Source organism: Brienomyrus brachyistius, chromosome 6 (genome assembly GCF_023856365.1).
Source record: "Brienomyrus brachyistius isolate T26 chromosome 6, BBRACH_0.4, whole genome shotgun sequence".
Taxonomy (NCBI): Eukaryota; Metazoa; Chordata; class Actinopteri; order Osteoglossiformes; family Mormyridae; genus Brienomyrus; species Brienomyrus brachyistius.
This window is the reverse complement of record NC_064538.1, coordinates 20,284,568-20,304,776: the sequence shown is the minus strand read 5'-3', so window position 1 is coordinate 20,304,776 and position 20,209 is coordinate 20,284,568. Positions and strand designations below refer to the sequence as shown.

General features: G+C 44.3%; 2 protein-coding genes across 4 annotated transcripts in view; one reads left to right on the top strand and one right to left on the bottom strand.

Annotated features, from left to right (window-relative positions):
* Positions 1-1,230: 1,230 nt before the first annotated feature.
* On the bottom strand, positions 1,231-16,588 carry mc3r (melanocortin 3 receptor). 2 transcript variants are annotated; one of them, XM_049016859.1, is made up of 5 exons: positions 16,525-16,588; positions 12,845-14,292; positions 12,103-12,474; positions 11,337-11,825; positions 1,231-2,327 (listed from the first exon to the last, which is right to left on the bottom strand). In XM_049016859.1, the coding sequence occupies exons 4-5, from the start codon at positions 11,361-11,363 to the stop codon at positions 1,377-1,379; spliced, it is 978 nt and encodes a 325-aa protein (XP_048872816.1). In that variant the 5' UTR covers positions 11,364-11,825; positions 12,103-12,474; positions 12,845-14,292; positions 16,525-16,588; the 3' UTR covers positions 1,231-1,376. The 2 variants fall into 2 exon arrangements, 1 of the variants encoding a protein (XP_048872816.1); XR_007398488.1 differs by lacking the exon at positions 1,231-2,327 and adding an exon at positions 10,206-10,935 and having other exon boundaries at positions 11,708-12,474.
* The window catches only part of slc13a3 (solute carrier family 13 member 3), an 18,186-nt gene continuing 12,528 nt past the window's right edge, over positions 14,552-20,209 (top strand). The window contains exons 1-3 of one of the 2 annotated variants that reach the window (XM_049016858.1): positions 14,552-14,905; positions 17,785-18,050; positions 18,824-18,963. In XM_049016858.1, coding sequence (XP_048872815.1) covers positions 14,801-14,905; positions 17,785-18,050; positions 18,824-18,963 — 511 coding nt within the window. In that variant the 5' untranslated portion in view covers positions 14,552-14,800. Of the gene's footprint in view, positions 14,906-17,784; positions 18,051-18,823; positions 18,988-20,209 lie in introns of both variants that reach the window. The other variant, XM_049016857.1, reaches the window with a different exon arrangement.

The window sequence follows — 20,209 nt, the reverse complement described above, 5'->3', positions numbered from 1 at the left end:
TCTTGAGTACAAGGTTAGCATATTTTCTGTTACTGTGGGTTTTTCTGGAGCCATATCATACTGCAGAGATGTGGATTGGTGTCTCTGGGCTTCCCTAAGTGTGTGAGACCCTAGGGGCAGCATGTGGCTCGGTGGGCTAAGCCTCTGTGCCGGGGTGTAAAGAGAATTTCCTCAAAGGGCTCAATAAAGTATCAATTATTATTCTAATAATATTGGGCCGGTATCCTATCGAGGATTTTCTGCACCTTTCAGTTCTTGTGAAATACTCCTGGATCACCATGGCCTTCACTGGATCAGCAGGTATTGAAAGTGGTTGAAATAATACAGTGCATGAACGTACGATGATAACTGTGTTCAGGTCTGATTGTGATGTGTTCTGATTGTCATTTAGGGATGTCTTGGTGACATCTGCTTAAATCTGAGTGCCTGGGGAGATTGGAAACTCACTGGGGAACAGATGCATACTTTTCCAGTGAATCTGGAGGAATCGTACAGATGTTCTTGAATCACTTACTTATCTGCAGGTATCATACAGATGCCTTTGAACCTTGTGCATTATGGGAATTCAGGACAGGATTTTCAAAGCATATTATAAATGATATATTTATACATTGTTACACTCATTGTTACAAGAAATCAGCAATGAACAAATTACACCTGGACAGTTTAATTACCCTTTTGTTGATTCGATACATTGTGATGTCATAAACAGTCCTTATATTTCCAGTAGTTGTTCCGGTAGCTTCACTGTGAACGCCATGTCTTGGCATAAGAGAGCTGTAAAATACAGCTACACTCATAATCCTAAACTGCGCATAAATACTTATGTAGGACATAAGGAAAATTAACTGAAAATTAATCTTGTGTTTTCATTAGGATTCCTAATTACAATTGTAATTCCTAATTACAATCAATCAATTACAATCAATCGCACGAAGCAAAGTTTCCCACTACTACTGCTAAACAACAATAACAACAACAACAATGATATTAACAACAACAATAGCAACAACAAAACAACAACAGCAATAATAATTATTATGCTACAGTACTTTTATTTTTGCAAATCCATGTACCTCAAGTCTGAACAAAAAGCAGAACAAAGACACAAATTTCACTCACTACTGTCATTTTAGCTTAGTCTGCTTCTTCTGTTTCTTTCGCTCGTTGATTCCCTACACAAACAAGCCTGTGCACTAGTTACCTCATTCATTTGAATCGCCACTGTTTTCAAAGCTCCCCATCCGATGCCTCATACAACGAAACAGAATAAAGCTGAGTGCGCCTTGCTGGAACAGATAAGGGAACAGCAGGCGCACGGACCTCCTCGGCGTCCCGATGCAGGGTCAGTGGCACCGGCTGAGGTCTGCTCTTCCTCAGTGCTTACAGCGCTGGTTGCAGCTTGTGCCACAGCAGCAGATGATCTCCTTGAATGTCTTGCGCATCTCCAGGCTGCGGAAGGCATAGATGATGGGGTCGATGACAGAGTTGCACATGATTAACACCAGGTACGTGGTGAAGTAGGACATGTAGCAGATGCAGTATGGGTTCTTTGGGCAGGTGATGATGAGGATGAGGTGGAGGAAGAATGGAGCCCAGCAGCAGATGAAGACGCCCAGGAGGATGGTGATGGTGATGGCTCCCTTCATGCAGGTCCTCTGTTGGACCACACCTTCGGCGGGCAGGGCAGCGATGCGCTTAACGTGCAGCCGGGCCAGCAGGAACATGTGGATATAGAGGGTGGCCATGAGGACCAGCATGGCGAAGAACATGGTGATGAGGCAGATGATGACCATCTTGCTCTCCGAGTAGACAATGAAGAGGATCCCACAGACAGTGCAGGTCAGCCAGATGGCGGTGATAGCCAGAAGGGCTTTCCGGACGGTCATGATGCTGTGGTAGCGCAACGCGTAGAAGATCGTGATGTAGCGGTCGATGGCGATGACCAGCAAGTTGCAGATGGACGCTACCAGGGAGATGCAGATCATGGAGTCGAAGATGTTGTCCATCATCTGGATGAAGCGGTCGTTGACGACAAGGTAGCGGTTGTTGAGGATGGCGATGACGATTGTCTCCAGGGAGTTGGACACGCTCACCAGCATGTCGGCCACGGCAAGGCTACAGAGGAAGAAGTACATGGGCGAGTGGAGGTTCCTGTTCTTGATGATGGCGAGGATGACCAGGATGTTTTCCAGGAGGCTTATGATGCCCAGGGTCAGGAAGACCTCTGCCTGGATGAGCACCTGCTCACAGGGAGCCAGGACGCTTTGGTTACCCAGCCCTCTGGACTCATTAGATTCCCTCGTGCGATTGAGGAAGGGGTCTGTCTGGAGCAGCAGCTGGTATGAGGTGTTCATTGGTGCACAAGGGCGGCATCCACTGCTGGAGGGGTTCTCGAATTCTCATTTGCTTTGTGATCCTATCTTAGGGAATTCAAGAGAGGTCTTCATTTTCTTCAGTTGTAGCTCATGCGAATCAGTGCCAGGGAGAGTGGGATGGAGAGTGTGGTAAAGGATGAAGTCGTTCCCTGTGATGCACATGCACAGGGGCAGGGAGCTCCGCCTATCTGAGTCACGAGATCGCTGCTTTGACGGGCTGATGGGTTCCAGTCGCAGGGAGATGCAGGTTGCAGCTGGATGCATGGTGTAGAAAGACAGTGTCCTCTGCAGACACCTTGCAGAAGACCACTAATATTCTACAGAGCAATTGCTTTCTTTCTACAGCAACCGGTGACAAATTAATAAAATTAAAAAATACTTCCAGCTTTCTTATTATTTCTGGTAGTCTCAGGCTTTTTCAAGGTAAAGTGTTTTGAAGAGTGAATTTGTTTGTCATTTGTTCATAGAATACATTATTGTTTGCAGGTTGTTTTTTTTTGAGAATTATGACTTTGCTTCGTGGGTGAACATATTTAGGTCAGCACAGGGTTTTATTACTGAGGAAACTGTTTGGTTGTTGCCTTTGAACTTGTGGTTGTGCAGACTCGGTAAGTCACAGAGAAATAACACACTATGGACTGTCCAGTCATAGTTGTTTTCCTTCAACTTCAGAATTTTATAATACAGCAACTCCCAGCTGACAGCTGTCCCTCATAAAGATCTGGAAAAAAACAACCGAAAATATTGTTTGGCAGCTACTTGTGAATATGATTTTCTCGGCAGAACCCGGCGTGTCGTGGCAAACCGCAAGACAGGTGGCATGTTGGCACCCCATCAGGTCAGTGTGACTCACCGTTCACAAGAGATACATTCCATCACGAAAGTGAACTGTAACGCATCTGGATACCAAACACACAGTACAGCTGAAAAGTCAGAGTAGCTGCAATGTAATTTATCTTCAAGTTGGTGTGAAGCGATAATTTTATGTCCGTCAAAGTGTATCAGTTTAGCCACTTTCAAAACTGCTCCTGATGTGAGTCAGGTGTTTGCCACAACCATTGTTACCAGAGTTATTTAATCAAGTTAATTGATTAATTCAGCTGGTGAAATGTAATCCATACTTTTTTCTTGGTCTTTAAGCTATTTTTTTATTTTTAACCACACACTCCACGATCCACTGACAATGGTCCCGTGACCCACTTTTAGGTCGCGACCCACCAGTCGAGAACCAGCAGCCTGAAGCATATGATATATGTCGAAGTTGCAAGAACAGAGTTGGCGAGTTATAGAATTATCAAAGCTAAGTATTACTGCAGGGTGCGAGGCACGCTGATTTACCAAAAATAGGTCACTTCATTGGATGACTGGAAGCGTTCTGGATGGCCAGTCCTGCTTACCGTCCGGTGTGGACTTCAGTGAATTTCAGGATGGCTGAGAGGAGATGGGGTCAGGCCAGACCGGTAAAACATCGCTCACAGCGCCTGTTTACTTTCATTTGGATCAACAACACTGCACGATGAGCAACTTTGGTTGACCCTGTACTACATCATGTGTTCCAAAACTTTTTAGCCCACAACCCCCCCCCCCCCCCCCCCCCCAGTGGTTATTGTGACCCACATTTAATTGGAAATCTCATGGCCCCTCCCCTCTCTGATGAACCCCAGTGCTAGATGCAGTAAATCGGATGGATGGATGGATTTTTTTGTAATTTTGGTTAACATAAAACCTGCACTTTAACAATGTGCGTTATTTATGAGAAAATCTTTTCGCTTATATAATAATTAGATATATACCTGAATGGTGTGATTTTATCCTTATGTATGATATGCCTTATGATATGCCATTTTTTTCCATTTAACATATTAAAGGTTTAATGAACAAAACCCAGAGGCTACATTTATTAAAGTCTGTGGCTAAATGAGGAATTGTGGCTATACTGCCTGGTTACATGGGAATATTTACCGAAAATCAATTTTAACTGAAGGTATGAAAAGTGGAATCCAAAAGCACCTAATCTGACATCCAATGTGAACAAAAAAAAAACAAACGAATTAACTGCAACAGTAATGTGCTGGCGTCTCAACGTTTTATTTACATTTAACGACCATGTGTTTCCTTGTAAGCACGTTTTCATTTGCCGTCCTCAAATGATCTGGAAGGAACAATGTTGGTGTATTTATGCAGTTTTATATTCTATATTTCTCAGGATCATTGTCAAGAAAAACGAAAGCTGCCTTTGAAGATAATTAGCAGTATTAAATTCAAGAGTTAAATTCAGATGCCTTATTAATTTCTCATAAGAAAACAGTGACGGTGCGTGGACAAATACTTTTGCATGGGGCCGTGCGCTGGACCCGTCTCAGTCTCGCTCCCAGCCAAACTACGCCTGGGAGCTGCGTTTGCCATTCCCCATGATGCTGACCTGCCACAACATGTAACCGTGACGACTGTCTGACCTTTCTCCCGGCTCCTGGGCTTTCCCCTTAAATTTCATTCACCGTCTCAGGCCCCAACTTCAGTCTCGCAGAAATAAATGACATATTCACTCCGTATTGGTGGACTTTGCCGTATAAGGGCTTATCAACAGACATGTAGGCCCACGCTGAACTGCCTTACGGCGCTTAAGTTTTGACTAGACGCCCGGATGCAAGCATTGACGTACACTGATTAGTTTGGAGAGTTCGAGCGTCATTTTAATCAATGACAGGTAACGTATGACGCATGCACTGGTTACAGTGGGATGAGAACCTGCGCGCAGTCATGCGACACCTCAGTACCATACTATTCCGAATGGGTGAGGTTTTTTCCAGTGGCTGGAGTGCCAATCCTGTAAGGTGGAGGACCTCCCTATAGGGCTGGATTTAGATTAACGTCATACCCAGCATGAAGCAATTGCAGGTTAGGGGCCTGGGCATTCGCAAGATTTGAACCAGCAACCTTCCGGTCGTTGGCACACATCCCTGGCCTCATAGCCATCGCTCCATCTACGATGACAGGAAAGAGAAAATATTATTGAAAATAATTTTGCCCTTTGTGCTTCAAACACCATGCTGGTACACGAGTTAAACATTATCATAGCCTCGCAACATTAGGGCTTTGGTTGGATTAGCATGTGTTTCGTTCTTGTTTAGGCTACATCACCTTATTTAAACGCAGAGAGGAAATACTGGCTGGGATGGCACAGAGTGGCAAGCGATCATATGGAATAATGAAGGTCATTTCCCGATTCTGCCATCACTCCCTCTCGCACACGCTGTCATGGTTCTGAAGGATAAACAAGATTTCATGGGAAGTACAATAAAATTTGTTCCTGTGCCTTGACAGCATCATTGTAGGCCTGTATTTCAGTATGAATGCCATTCGAATTGGAGAACCTACATATAATCTTGGTATGACTGGTGATCTTTGTAGATGGTTTTAAGAGCCATATGGATAAAAGTGAAAACGTATTAGTGTGACTGTCCTGAGGATGTTGCCCTCTTTAAAAATATCTACAAACTGTGGTTTTAGGCAGCAGTACAGTCATGAGGCACTTAAGGGTGAGGATACGTCCTGAGAAATGCGTCAGGCGATTTCATCATTGTGCGAACATTATAGAGTGTACTTACACAAACATAGATGATATAGCCTACTATACACCTAGGCAATGGCAAACTTTTTTTTATAATTAGAAGGAGTACATTGTTAAATAACAATAAAATTATACTGTTGTAAATACATAAACCAGTATCATACTTGTGTATTATCATTATCAAGTATTATGTAGTCAGGGGTGGAGTGGCAGGATGACAACCAGGGCAGCTGCCCCAGGGACCCTGGCCCCCCAGTGATACAAAAGGCCCCCTCCAACCACAAATCTCACATATATGTGAAATCTCCAGGAAGACACTGATGTCATGCATATTATATGCACTTGTGATATCTCTGATTTTCATCCATACAACCTCGTTATGTTGGGAGATCGTTTGTAATGCTTTGAGGTCAAACTATGTTGTCGAGGTGGAATTTGCTCACTGCTGCAGTGCATGATGGGTATAATATTTGAAGGCTACTTAAAATTCATCATCTGCAGCTGCTGCAACTGGCGTAGGCAGGCAGGCACTAGGTGTAAATTTGGAAGGGGGGTGGGACATGGTCCATTTTTGCTCCAGGGCACAGAGTACAGTTGTTCCACCACTGTATGAGGTAATAATATACTTTTATATGACTGGCCGTGCAATAGGTTTGTGTGCACAAGCCTCACCACAAACACGTGACTCTGACATGTTGCACTATGATGTTATGACGGCTATGAAGTCATTGGCAGAGCCAGCTGCTGTCGCCTGACTGGGAGCCCAGTTTGACCAGTAGCAGGTGGGGTTTTTGATGGATTCATCAAATCCACACCACAGGGGTGTCACACTCTCCGACGGCGTCATGCCCTCCCACTGCTCCCCTGTGGCAGGTCCCACTCTCAACTTTTCTTCCTGACCTTTTCAGATCTGATGAAACTTTTACCCACTGTCTTCTGTGCCATCATTCTGAACATTTCCTGTAGCCCCTCTTGAGGCCAGCCTTCATGTACTGCATTGCCTTTTTGTCCCTTTATGTTGGCCCATGACTAGCATGGGTGTAAATTACACAGGGGTGGTGGGGTTATAATCCCCCCAATAATCAAAACAGACTAAAACAACCCCCCCCCCCCCGATAATCATGTCTCCCCCTAAATGGGTGGAGACCTGAAACCCCCCCCCCCCCAACAATGTTCAAAACAAAGTCATGCCCTTGTTTGGAGGTGATGTTCAAGCAGATGGCTGCATAACAACCCCCTCACTGACTACCGTGAAACAGGATATTGAGGTCTCTGAAAAAGTGCCTCAAAGCTTTATTTTCTGTTTGTGCGAATATATTGTAAGGCTTCTTATTGTACTCCCAAACTTGCTTTTTAGTTGAGAGCGAAACTTGGTGTGCAGGGTTGGTCATTTATCCAGCAGCCCTGGAGCATTTTGGTGGGGGTTTAAGGGCTCCGCCCAAAGGCTCAATGGAGACTATTTAGCCAAGGACGGGATTCAAACCGGCAAAATGCCGGTCAGAGGTACAGGGGCCTAACCTGCTGAGCCACATACCGCCCCCTAGTGTTGCTTTCACATGGCAGGGACCGGAATACCTAGTAGGTCATCAGTAGGGTTCATACCTTATACTGTGAGTGAAGGTAAAGGGATGCGCTTGACAAAGGGATGCTGGAAGATTGATTAAGGGATGACCTGAATAAGGGATGAAGGAGTTAGCTGGTAGGAGGGGTACAAACAAGAGAAAGGGGGAATCAGTGACAAGAAGTAGAGGATATGAACTCAAGCAATTAGTTGTAGATTCACAGTAGAGTGATTTCAAATGGACATTGTCTGACGCTGCTCTCAGATATTTGTTTGTTGCTTTGGACAAAAGCGACTGCCAAATGAAATAAATGTGAAATGTAAACTGACCGGGTAGCATGGCGGTACAGTGGTTAGCACTCCCACCTCTGGGACCCGGGTTCGAGTCTCCGGCATGGCTCCATGTTTGTGGAGTCTGCATGTTCTCCCCATGTTGTCGTGGGTTTCCTGCAGATACTCCACCTTCCCCTTCACAGTCCAAAACCACGCTGAGGCTAATTGGAGTTATCAAATTGCCTATAGGTGTGCGTGTGCCCTGAAGTGGGTTGGTGCCCCGTCCTGGGTTGGTCCCTGCCTTGTCCCCATATGCTCTGGACGCACCCCCCCCATGACCCTGAACAGGATAAGTGGTTTCAGAAGTTGGATGGATGGATGGATGGATGGATGAATGGATGGATGGATAGTTTTATTGTCGCATGTTACTCCTTTTCTTGAAGCAGATCACACTGGTAAACATGAAGAACAACAGATAAGAATCTCTGGAACCTGCATCTGTGACGACCTACAGCATAAAAGACCACTTAGGTCTAAGCAAAATAACTGGAAAAAAACATACAGAGAAGGTCAACGTCATGTCAAAGCAGAATGCAGCTGAAGCTCAAATTTCAAATCCTGCTGTACATTATTGTCAGACGGTCGTCTTCAAACCGGACTCATGAATGCTTTCATTTACGGGCAGTATTAATTAGTATTAATTATGCGCCATGTAGTTACAAGTCTGTGTATGCTTTGGATACAAATGTTCTCTGCGTATTCAAAACCAAGAAGATCCTCTTTCTTTTAGCTGTATATAAGAAAGGGATGTGAAGATCTTGTTCCTTTTAGCTGTATAATCTGAAGTTAATTTCCCCTTTTAAGATTAACTAAAAACGGACTAAAAATGTGTGTGATGGATTGGCTTCTTGTCCAGGTTGCATTCCTGCCTTGTTTCCTGTGCTGCCTGGGATGGGCTCCAGGCCCCGGTGCAGGCAAAGCAGGTGGAAGATGAATGTATGCAGGCAAAGCAGGTGGAAGATGAATGTATGCATGGTGTATGAGCACTGAAAGAGTGGCGTAATGCCATCCTGTGTTCAGCTGTAGTGTGCCTGGCTTTGGGCTGCCAGAGGAAATCAAAGTTCTCTGAGAAACTCCACACACAAAGAGCAAAGGCACGGTCTATCCCCCAAGACCAGTGGTGTGAGGCGACAGTGTTAAACAACAGGGACGACTCTGCTCATATGTCATATAAAAAATTATTGGACGATTACAATACAAATCAGCCGTATTGATTATTATGAATGGATCTTTATTTGAAATGAGTGAATGAAATGAGCCTTTGCACAAGTACAGGTGCATTGGAATATCTTTCTTTGCCTACTTTTTTTTTAATTACCCGAACGCTTCCTAGCCACAGGCCAGCTCTTCCCCAAATATGCAGAATCTGGCTCCTTATTCGCCCTTCAAAGCTGCAAAAAGACATTTCAGATGGACCTTCGGTGTAATTCTAATTCCATTTTCTTGTTCACTTCTGTCTTTCTTAGTTTCTTGTCTCTTTGCTTAAGACGGGGTTTTCAATTTGGGGCGCGTGCCCCCTGGTGGTCTGTAGATGAATTGCAGGCGGTCAGCAGGGACTTTATCTGAACTGATTATATGCCAGCACTGTCCACTCCCAAGACAAGAACATTCACGGGGGAACCCCTTCCAGGTTTGGGGTGCCAGGTTCAAAAATGGTTGAAGCTCCTGCCATATGAATTGGGAACCAGAAAAAAATAGTATATAACAATAAGATTTGTTGTGCTGAACCCCTGATACAGACATGTGATAGCGGGTAGCCATGTCTGTGTATATAACCAGAAAATGGCAGCTGGAAACATTTTACCTGCAGGTCGTAATCTCAAATGCCAATAAGCTGTTTTTCCGTTTTCTAAATATTTGTTAAACATCGCAGTAAAGATATTGTCAAATAACTTTGTATCTAGGATGTCCATCCCTGGAACTTTCATAACCAGCACAGAGTCAAAGTGAACCTGGGTCTTACCCCGAGAAACACGTGGTACAAGGCAGGGGGCTCCGCACAGGATGCCAGGCCAATGGAGGGCTCACACCCACATGCACAATCACACTTTAAGGGCAATTTAAGGGGCACCAATTAACCTCCTCGGATATGTTTTGACTTCTAAGAGGGACCCCGTGTGGGGAGAACATGCCGACATCCCACACACACACTCATGGGGAGTATTTGAAGTGACAGCCCTGGGGGCTGTGGGGTCACAGGGCTGCCCGCTCTGGACACCCCCCCCCCCCCCACCTGTCACTAGAATTTAAACAAAGTAAAGAAATAAAATACACTTCCAAGTGACTGGAGTACCCTCACCAGGGCGGCAGCTTCCACATACAGTGATCAGGTATAAAGAAAAGTGCTTCATTTAGTTAATAATAGGATATTTTTCATTCGAATGGATCAATCATTTTCCTTTTTTTTCTTATGGGAAAAATTTGTTTGGTATACGTCCTGTTTGGTATAAGTCCAAGGATCTGGAACGGACTAAGGATGTATACCGAGGTACCACTGTATTTGCATTTCAATATACAAATACATATATATTTGTATACAACGCTGTGCAAATGTCTTAGGCAGAGAGAAAATGTAATTATTTTCACGTGTTAGTTAAAAAACAATTCTGTGTGAAGTAGGCGCACAGTCATGCAATCTCGTGCAATAAACACTGGCATCAGAATAGGTGATTTAAAGGAGATGTTAGCAACTTTCCGCTTGGCAGCATCGCAGGACGCCATCCTTCCAAACAAGTCAGTTTCCACAATTTCTGCCCCGCTAGAGCTGCCTTTGTCATCCGTAAATGAAGTGATTGTGAAGGTCATAACTTCTGGGTGTGAGTTTAGCTGCACAGTGGTCGGCCACACAAGCCCACAGAAAGGGACCTGATCACCCAACATCAATCAATCCAACCTGAATTGCAGCATATCCTACCGGCGATGTTCAAACATGCAACGGAAAGCTGTACCAGAAGAGCTCAGGGTATATTATAAACAGAGTGCAAGCTAACTTCATATTAATACCCTTGGTTGTGAGACAGGATGTTGGACAGGCTGCTCTCCTCATGCTTTTGCCCATTTATATATCTGTTTCTTGAAAAGTATGATTTATCCTGAAAAATAAGCAAACATGCAATCTTCAAATACCAGAAAGTATAATTCCACTGAATAAAATGAATTAACTGCATTAATGTCAGCTCTGTGATCAAGTGGGTAATCATGCACTCCTATTTTCGATCAACCCCCCCCCCCCCCCTCCGCCCCCCCAAGGTAAATGTAACTTTTAACTATGACCTTGACTATCGAAGTTGTCACCACACAGGTCCTAGATCATGCCACGATCACAAAGACTACAGGAATAGAAACTGTCTGCTTTTTAAGCTGCAAATTATCATAACGTTCTTCGAACATGATAGGACAAAAGCAGTGCTTCTCAGCCTAATCTCAATCTCCAGACAGTCCACATTTTTGCTCCCTCCCAGACAGTCCACATTTTTGCTCCCTCCCAACACACCAGTACCAGGTATTTAGTGTTATTCATTGCCTGGGAGTAGAGGGGGACCAAACATGTAGACTGTAATGGGGGGGGGGGGGGAGATTGTAGACTGTATGGGGGTCCCCAAAGAGTGGGGTAAGACACACTGGCAAACACATTTGGACCTTAATCTTCCCAGGAGTAAATACCATGGCAAAATCTCCCAAAGAGCAACTTTTAGAATTGTACAAGAATGAACCTGTTCAGGCCGTGATGTTCACTGCAAACATCAGTGTCCAGTTTTCCCAGAAAGAGATCCCGAACAATGTTTTATAGACAGATGAATCTTGGATGAAATGCTCTTCACTATGTCTTTTGAGAAACTAGAAACTGTTTTCGACAACAAGTACCTCATACCATCCGCCACGTGTATGTTTCATTCATGGGCTTGTTTGCTGCGTTTTGACCTGTGGGGCCATGATTTCTGCTTTGCCAGAGAATTTTGCAAGACGGTGCTAGACTGTTCACCTGTGAACAGGATCAGAAGTGGGTCATTCAGTTGGCCAGTTATAAAAAACACACAATCAGTGCATCAGAGTGGTCAAAGGACAATATTTTGGGATAGACAGTTAAAGTATTGAACTAAAATCTAGTCGGGGGGAAGAAAACTATATAAAACATGTCACTGAGTTCAGAGAAGTGTGGAGGAGGAGACCAAACCTTGTCTGTGGAGCTGTGAGAGACCGATCGATAACTGGAGTGCCTGGCTGCAATTATTGCTGCTAAAAGTCATGTAAACATTTACCAAGTGTGAAGAGATGATGAGTTCTTCACACAGGTACACTGTGTGCTGCTTAACCTTCCTTAATAAACAAAGATTTAAATATGAATGGTGTTTTTTCTCAGTTCGGTATTCAGTTTTGGGTCAAGATCTGATTTAGCAAACAAACAGAGCAAGTTATAACCAAAATAATACTACAAAAAAAGAGAGAACATTTAAATAGTCAGCAGTGATAGACATTTTGTGTTATCTTGTTAAAACTACAGGTGCCACATGTGAAAAACATAAACCGGCCTCGGGGGGGGGAGCTATTGTACCTGTTGCCACTTTCAATTTACAGCAGTTTTTGTTCATTAACTTGCAGTCAAAATGCAGTTGTGAAACTGCCATGTCAATCTGTAAGAAAGGAGGTAATAAACTTTATTACTGACGGTGTAATAAAACAGCTACACAGACACTATATAAATGTATTTATAGAGGTTTCTGTTATTTACTAAGGATCATCCACATGCAGAATACCATGTAAGACCAACTTAAACAGTTACTTCACAGGTCACCTAAATATTGCTCAATTTAACAAGTTGCAGCAAACAGGATTTATCAGAATAAAAACAAACTCAAGGAACATAGTCTTTTATGAATCATGCATCCATTTTTCCAATTCATTAAACAATAATTGTGATACATGAATTACAGTTGCATGTGAGTTAAATTGTATGGTGCATATATACATAGCAAAGTGAATGTGTCATGATCTGTCCGGTACCTCCTCTGATATGACCAGCAGGGGGCGCTCTCTTGGATGAACACCTGGAATGGAGGAGACCTCCTGTGGTATGGATATTCCCTGAGGCCAGAACCCTCTTCCTACATGCCGGGAGGGTGCTGTCTGGACTCACCCCAGACACGGATCTCCAGGAAGCGGAGAAGGTCCTGCTCCGAATGGCTGAGGTGCAGTGGCTATTTGAGCGTGAGGCCACTCATGCCTTCTGTCTCCCTGCACCTCGCCGCGGCTCAGCCCATCAGGTCCCTGCAGATTCACCCGGTGGCTCCCCGCAGCTCAGCCTGCGCTCTCCCCCGGGGTGACCACCGGTGTCATCTGGGGCCCAAGGGAGGGGCTGGCCAAGTCTTCATCTCCTGGAGGAGGCGACTGGGGCACACCATCTGTGCCGGCCACCCAGATCCCCAGTCACTGAACACCATCTGTGCCGGCCACCCAGACCCCCAGTCACTGAACACCATCTGTGCCGGCCACCCAGACCCCCAGTCACTGAACACCATCTGTGCCGGCCACCCAGACCCCCAGTCACTGAACACCATCTGTGCCGGCCACCCAGACCCCCAGTCACTGAACACCATCTGTGCCGGCCACCCAGACCCCCAGTCACTGAACACCATCTGTGCCGGCCACCCAGACCCCCAGTCACTGAACACCATCTGTGCCGGCCACCCAGACCCCCAGTCATTGAACACTATCTGTCCGGGCCACCCAGAGCCCCAGTCATTGAACACTATCTGTCCGGGCCACCCTTCTGCAGAAGCAAAGGTGCGGGGACACAGGACACATCCCAGCTCTGCTCTGGCCTACCTGTCCCCTCCAGCCCTTTTGTCCCTCTATCTATCCGTTTGTGGTGTTTTTGGTGTCTCCTGTCACCTCCCTGGTCCCTGGTCCTGCCCTTGCTGGTTCTATGCCCCTAGTCCTGCTGTTTGTCCTATGCTGTGTTTCTGCCCTTCACGTCTTGCCTGGTATCATTGTCTTCAAGGTTACCCCATATTCCCACTCCAGTCCTGTGTCCCTTCAGTCCATTTCTGGGTCCCATCTGGTGTCCGTCCCGTGTGTGGGACAGCAGTGCCCTGTCCCATCATTGGTCCTGTCTGTCCTGTTTTGGTCGTAGTGGGGTCTTCTGTGCTTGGCATGGGGGGTCTTTGTCAAGACCTGTCCAGTCCATCCCCAGATATGACCAGTAGGGGCCACTGCTGGTCCTCCGGAACCCTCCTCTTGCTTCCCAGCTGTATCCTTTTCTCATATAGTAAACTTCAACACCTGATTCATATCATTCTTTCCTTATTCTGGTACATACAGGCTTCCCAGTCCTGTCTCTCCCACTTCTGGCATCAGATAGGTGGTTTAAAGGAGAGGTTTGGGGGGGAGGGGGAGTGGGGGGGTTCCTCCATTCAGGACTGTATTCCGGGGATCCCTCCGCCTTCGATCACCTTAGGACGCCATAGATATGCATATTAAAGTGTATTTCACACAAACATTCTTGTAAAATCACTGCAACCTTGTACTTGACAAAAGATGCATGGATGGATGAATGAATGTGTGTAAAATGTTATGACGAACAATATTAAAACAGTGCTTTAAAAAAGTTTTACACATCTTCGCTGAGGTGGTTATACAATGCGTTCTTTCAGAATCAATGGGGAAACAATACTAGTCAGAGTCTATTTGCATTAGTCGTATGTCAGACATTCATACTTGAGATGACACAACTTTAGGTTTATCCCGATTGCCGTTAGTGTTTTCTTTAACAAGAAAAAAGAACACGTGTACGAAATTGTAGGGTTAGTCAGACGTTAACATCAAGTCCACAGTTAATCTTTTCCTGGGGGTAAAAAAAAAGCGATAAAGGCGACCGGCTGTAAACATTGCGCACCTTTACTGGCGCCTTTCCGCCTTTAAAGTCAGAAAAGAACAGAATACGTTTTGTGAATTTTTGACATGGCTTTTGCTTTCGGAAAGAAACTCTGGTGCGTCAGAAAACAACTTATTATCATTCTGACACCGTTCTTACTTCTCCCCCTGATTTTTGCTCTTCCGGCGAAGGTAGGAGATTTCTTTATTACAATACATTACATTGACTGTATATTTGGCTAATGCGGCGTTGTGGTGATTGAATGAACTACGAGTAAGTTTACTAAAATTAGGTACGGCAAGCTAAGTTCCGACAGATAATGTTATTCAATAAAAAAAAAAAAAATTGTCGAGGACTGTTTCCGTCTCATGTTACCTTATGCAACATTATTTTATTTGCTCATGATATTTATCGAAATCACGTGCTCAGTCCTCAATTGTCTGGGATACTGATATGGTCGTGGGTTCATTCACGGTTCATCACTTTATGTCAACTTTACTGCTCTGACGTGATGAATTGAAAGAAACACCACACAAAAGTGCTTGTAATATAGTATCTGCCTCATTTGTACGTCGCCTTGGACAAAAATGTCTACTAATTTCATATAAAATGAATTACCCTCTACAATCAGAGGTGTTCAATCAAAAGCAACTATTTTTCGGTATAAGTACTCCGTATGTAATAGCATGTACGTAAATTCACTTTTTGGTAATAATCTATTTTAACTATTTGCTTAAAAAATGCTATAACACATAATTAATAGTTTTGATTGTAAAATATGTGCAATCTGAATAATATTAGTTTTGTAAAATAGTTATCCTTTGTGTATCCATGCTGTATTCATAGGCCTGCTATTCTCTTAGTGCGCATATAAAAAATTTAGCACAGCCAAATAATTGCAAAATATGTACGTTTGTTAGAAAAAAAAACTCAAAAAAATCAAACCGCCGAAAGCAGTCTGTTTTAACCGAGAATCCCTGGCTTGTACGGGCATGTACAATTTGCTAAAAGCATGGAGTGAACTCTAAGAAAAAATATTTTAAATAATTTTAACTGAAAGCCAGAAAGATTTTCCCCTAGCTAGAAAGTAGATAACTGTTAGGGAAGTACGGGGGAAAAAATCAAGTTTATGTCTAGCTCAAGGGCTAACAGGTTTTTTTTAAATAATAATCGATACTTTATTGATCCCCTTGGGGAAATTGTCTTTATGCCTCCCTCAACTTGCTCTTTGTAGAGTAAGCTGTCCTCGAAGGGCAGCCACCTGTTGGGGCGCCCCGGGAGCTGGGGATTAAGGGCCTTGCTCAAGGACCAGCAGCCAGGCTGAGGCTGGGTTCGAACCGGTGACCTTATTATTACAAGCACAGAGGCTTAGCCCACTGTTTTAGAATACATTTGTATTTGTGCCTAGTGTGCACAAATTTTAAGCATAATCCAAAACACCTCGTGTTTGAGCATAATCCAACACACCCTGTAGCGCTACAATATTGAAGCTGCACACCGTTTGTATAACGTAAGTTAACAAATATTAAGAGAAAATATATCCAGAACCATTTGTATGTATGTATGTATGGATAGATTAATAGATGGATTGATAAATTGAAAGATTGATTCTATATTCTAAGATACGCTTCCCCAATTCTGGTAATGGACGGTCAGAATCCAGCCCAGACTGCAGATTTTCTTGTTCAAATGCACCTTTTAACCCTGCTAACTAGCTGATTCAAGAACATCAAACCCCACACATACCAAACCTCCCAGCCTTGCATAACAGAGCCTCTGAGGTACCTCTAATGGCATAGGAAATACCTACCAGTTGTTTGTCATGTTGAAAGCTGATCAATGGGAGAGTTAGCTTTCATCATCCACTCTTAAGGTAACAGACTAAAACAAACATATTTTGGGGGAAGGAGATTATTTACTGACGGTGAATCAGAGGCATGTGTGTAACAAAACACAGGCACTAAGACAAGAGACATTTCACTTTCTGATCACTTTACCTTATTATTATTACCTGTTTTTGTTAGTCAACTGACACTATTCCTCAACTGACTGCAAATACAAATACAGCTCTGGAAAAAATTAAGAGACTACACTATACTATTTGTGTAAAAATCTGCATTTTTAAATCCTGGTTTAATCCTGGTTCTGCTGGCAGAAGGCCACACAACAGGCGGCTTCCAAGCTCAAAATTTCTAAGAGAACAGTACACAAGAATAAGGTGAAGCAGGCGACACTGTGAACAACCAGAAACCAACCAGGTAGAGGGCAGAACTGCCTTTCTAATGCCAGAGATGACCGTTAACTTCTCATGAATCGGAGGATGACATTAAGCGATTTTCAGAAGGAATGGGAAACATTAAGTGCAGGTGGGAAGTGCACTGCTAGGACAGTGTGTATCAGGCTCCTAGAAGCAGGACTGAAGTCCCATAAAGCAAGGAAGAAGCCCTTCATTAATGAGAAGCAGGGAAGAACCAGGTTGCAGTTTGCAAGAAAAAAAATATTATTCACAGATGCAAACTCATAAATTGAAAAAAGAGTGAAACAAAACAAATGTGCAGTGGTATCAATTTTTTCCAGAGCTGTAGTTGCAACAGTAACAAGGAGAACCTTAAGTAGGGAATGGGTGAAGGAAGATGAGTAAGGGGGAGATTGGGGAATGAAGGTGAAGGAAGCAGAACAGAGGGAGCGAGAAAACTAGGGAGAATGAGGAGACTATTTGGAGAGACAGAGTTATGGATATCTAAGCAACAGGAACTCCAAAAGCAAGGAACCACCCCAGGGACAGATCCGTCACCAGAGCGGTGGAGTATGGAATGAAGAACAGTTTGCTCAATCCTCTGTGTGCTGCAAGTTGATTGATATATAGCAATACCGGTTCCTTGATGAGGGACTTTTTCCACTTGCATGACATTAGGCAAGGACAGTATGATTTCGTGAATAACATCGACTTACTTAATGTGTTTAATTACTGGTGGTCATGCAATTTATTTCTGTCCTTCTGGTTTTTATCTTCCACCATTACAACCCCACAGGAGGGAACTGACGTTTCACGGTTGTTTTTCTTTTCCAGGAAGGGAAATGCTTGTACGTGCTGCTGCTGATGGCCGTGTTCTGGTGCACCGAGGCCCTGCCTTTGGCCGTCACTGCCCTGTTGCCCATTTGCCTCTTCCCAACACTAGGCGTCCTGCCCTCTAATCTAGTCTGCCCACAATACTTCCTGGAAACGAACTTCCTGTTTCTCAGCGGGCTTGTGATGGCATCAGCCATCGAAGAATGGAACCTGCATCGCAGGATCGCTCTGAGGGTTCTGAAAATCGTCGGAGTAAAGCCAGCCTGGTGAGACCTGCTGTCCTACTCTCGATGAGTTATTACCCTTTACGGAAATACTGTCCTGGTAGTTATTTACGCTGCATTTGTTTATCAGACCCTTTTATCCAGAGCGATGTGCAATTGAGAAAACAGGACCAGCCAGACCCTGGAACTATTGGGAGGTGGGGCTTTGCTCAGTGGCCCAAAAGTAAAATATCACTGCTGACCATGGAATTTGAAGCAGCTATCTTTCGATCTCAGACACAGAGGCCTAATGCATAGAGCCACACACTGCTCCAAAACAGAAATCTAGCAATTGCAGCCCCAAGCTTGAACTTCGATACCCCAACACCACTCACTAACCATTTGAGCCACCCTGCCCTTTAGCTTTCAGCAACCAATGTCCAATTTTTCCATTTAAATCATCCTTATCCTACATGCGTTTCCCTGCGGAAAACTTCCCTGAGCCATACGGTGGATTACTAGCTCATGGTCGCAGGTAGTGCCGTTAAAAGTTCTAACTAAATTTCACGAGGAAGTCTTTGTGTTTTTGATCTGTTTTCTCCAGAACTAGGTGCAGCTCTTCAGCAAGACTGTGTTTACCTGTGATACAGGCCTGACTCAGTCTTTTTCTGAAACAGTTTTCTGCTCCTCTTCCTGGACGATTCTGGGCATGATGATTACCTGTTTACTTCGGCACCTGTTTACTTCAGAACGGTGTTCTCCAGCACTGCCATGATGGGTGTACCTGTGATACAGGTCTGACTCAGTCTCTCATTGATGATTTGCCCTTCCGCCAGGCTGGTTCTAGGCATGATGGTCACCTCATCGTTCCTCTCCATGTGGCTCAGCAACACAGCCACCACAGCAATGATGCTGCCCATTGCCAACGCCATCCTGGAGAGTCTCTTCGGAGATCTACAAACCTTGAAGGAAAACTGTAAGCTTAATAGGGAGGAAGAAGGTAAGAAGGTTTGGAGCATGGGCGTGGCATGGTGCCGGTTGGAAAGAGAATGTGGACGACCCACTAGCGGCTCACCAGAACAGAAGGGGTTTATTTAACAAAACAGAAAACACTACAAACTAAAATGGACCTCGAGGGGTCAGAAATAAAAGGGATAAACAAACCGACTTCCAAAAGAGGGCAGGGCAACAACGGGCGGGCAGGCATGCAGGCTGGTTACAATAACGGAAAATTCGAAGTTCGTACATTTAACAGCAAAACTACAATGAACCACTGGAGAACTCAACTTAGGCAGGAACTTACAGTAAATAGGAAAACTGAACTGGGTAACGGGACAGCAGGAGTGAGACAGAAAATTAACCAGTTGGGGAAGGTGCAGGACAACGAGCAGTCGGGGAAACGCACAAGGGCAGGAACAGGTGGAACTAATTAACTCAGGGAACTGGGAGAGGAAAACTAAGACTGACAGAAAGAAGGAAACAGAATCTACACTAGGGGAATAACAGGTAGAAACATAAGCACAGGCAAAAGAATTTAACCACAAACAAATACAAATCACCACTAGAAAACCTCATACAAATGAAGCACTACAAAAACAAAGGAGGTGGGATTCGAACATAAGACAGAGAGATTTACAGATAGCCCATTGAGCCATGTGGCTGACAGAGAGCATGTGAAACACTACAGACTAGGACAATGGGGGAAAGGACAGACTGGACAACAGGAGCTGACCCTGACAGTTTTACTGTCAGGGAGTCTTGTAGTCTGGCCAGGAGACATGTCACATCTCCCAAAGCGTTTTCTGTTCTTACTCACCAGTAAAACTCTGTGTCTGTGTTAAATGTTTGTGAAACTCAATACTTTGCACAACATGGCCCATCAGTGACACCCATGCAGTAGCAGGCTGTAATGGCTGCTATCCAACATGACAGACTACATACAGCTCATATGGCTTCATTGAGAAGAGCTAATATTCTAACTTTTACTTCCAGCTGGGAACTTCATCCAGTCCTCTATACATTACATTCCTGATTTTGACATATTTGTATGTAAATGCTGACGTTCCACAATAGGCACCTTCATTTCGGGGAGGTGGATGACAATGACATTACCTCCTCCTTGGAAAATTCTACCGGATAATACTGTAAAAGCGCTGCATTTTAAAATACCGTATACCGCGGTATAATGTCTGGAGTGTATGATGGTATTGGTGTGCAGCAGT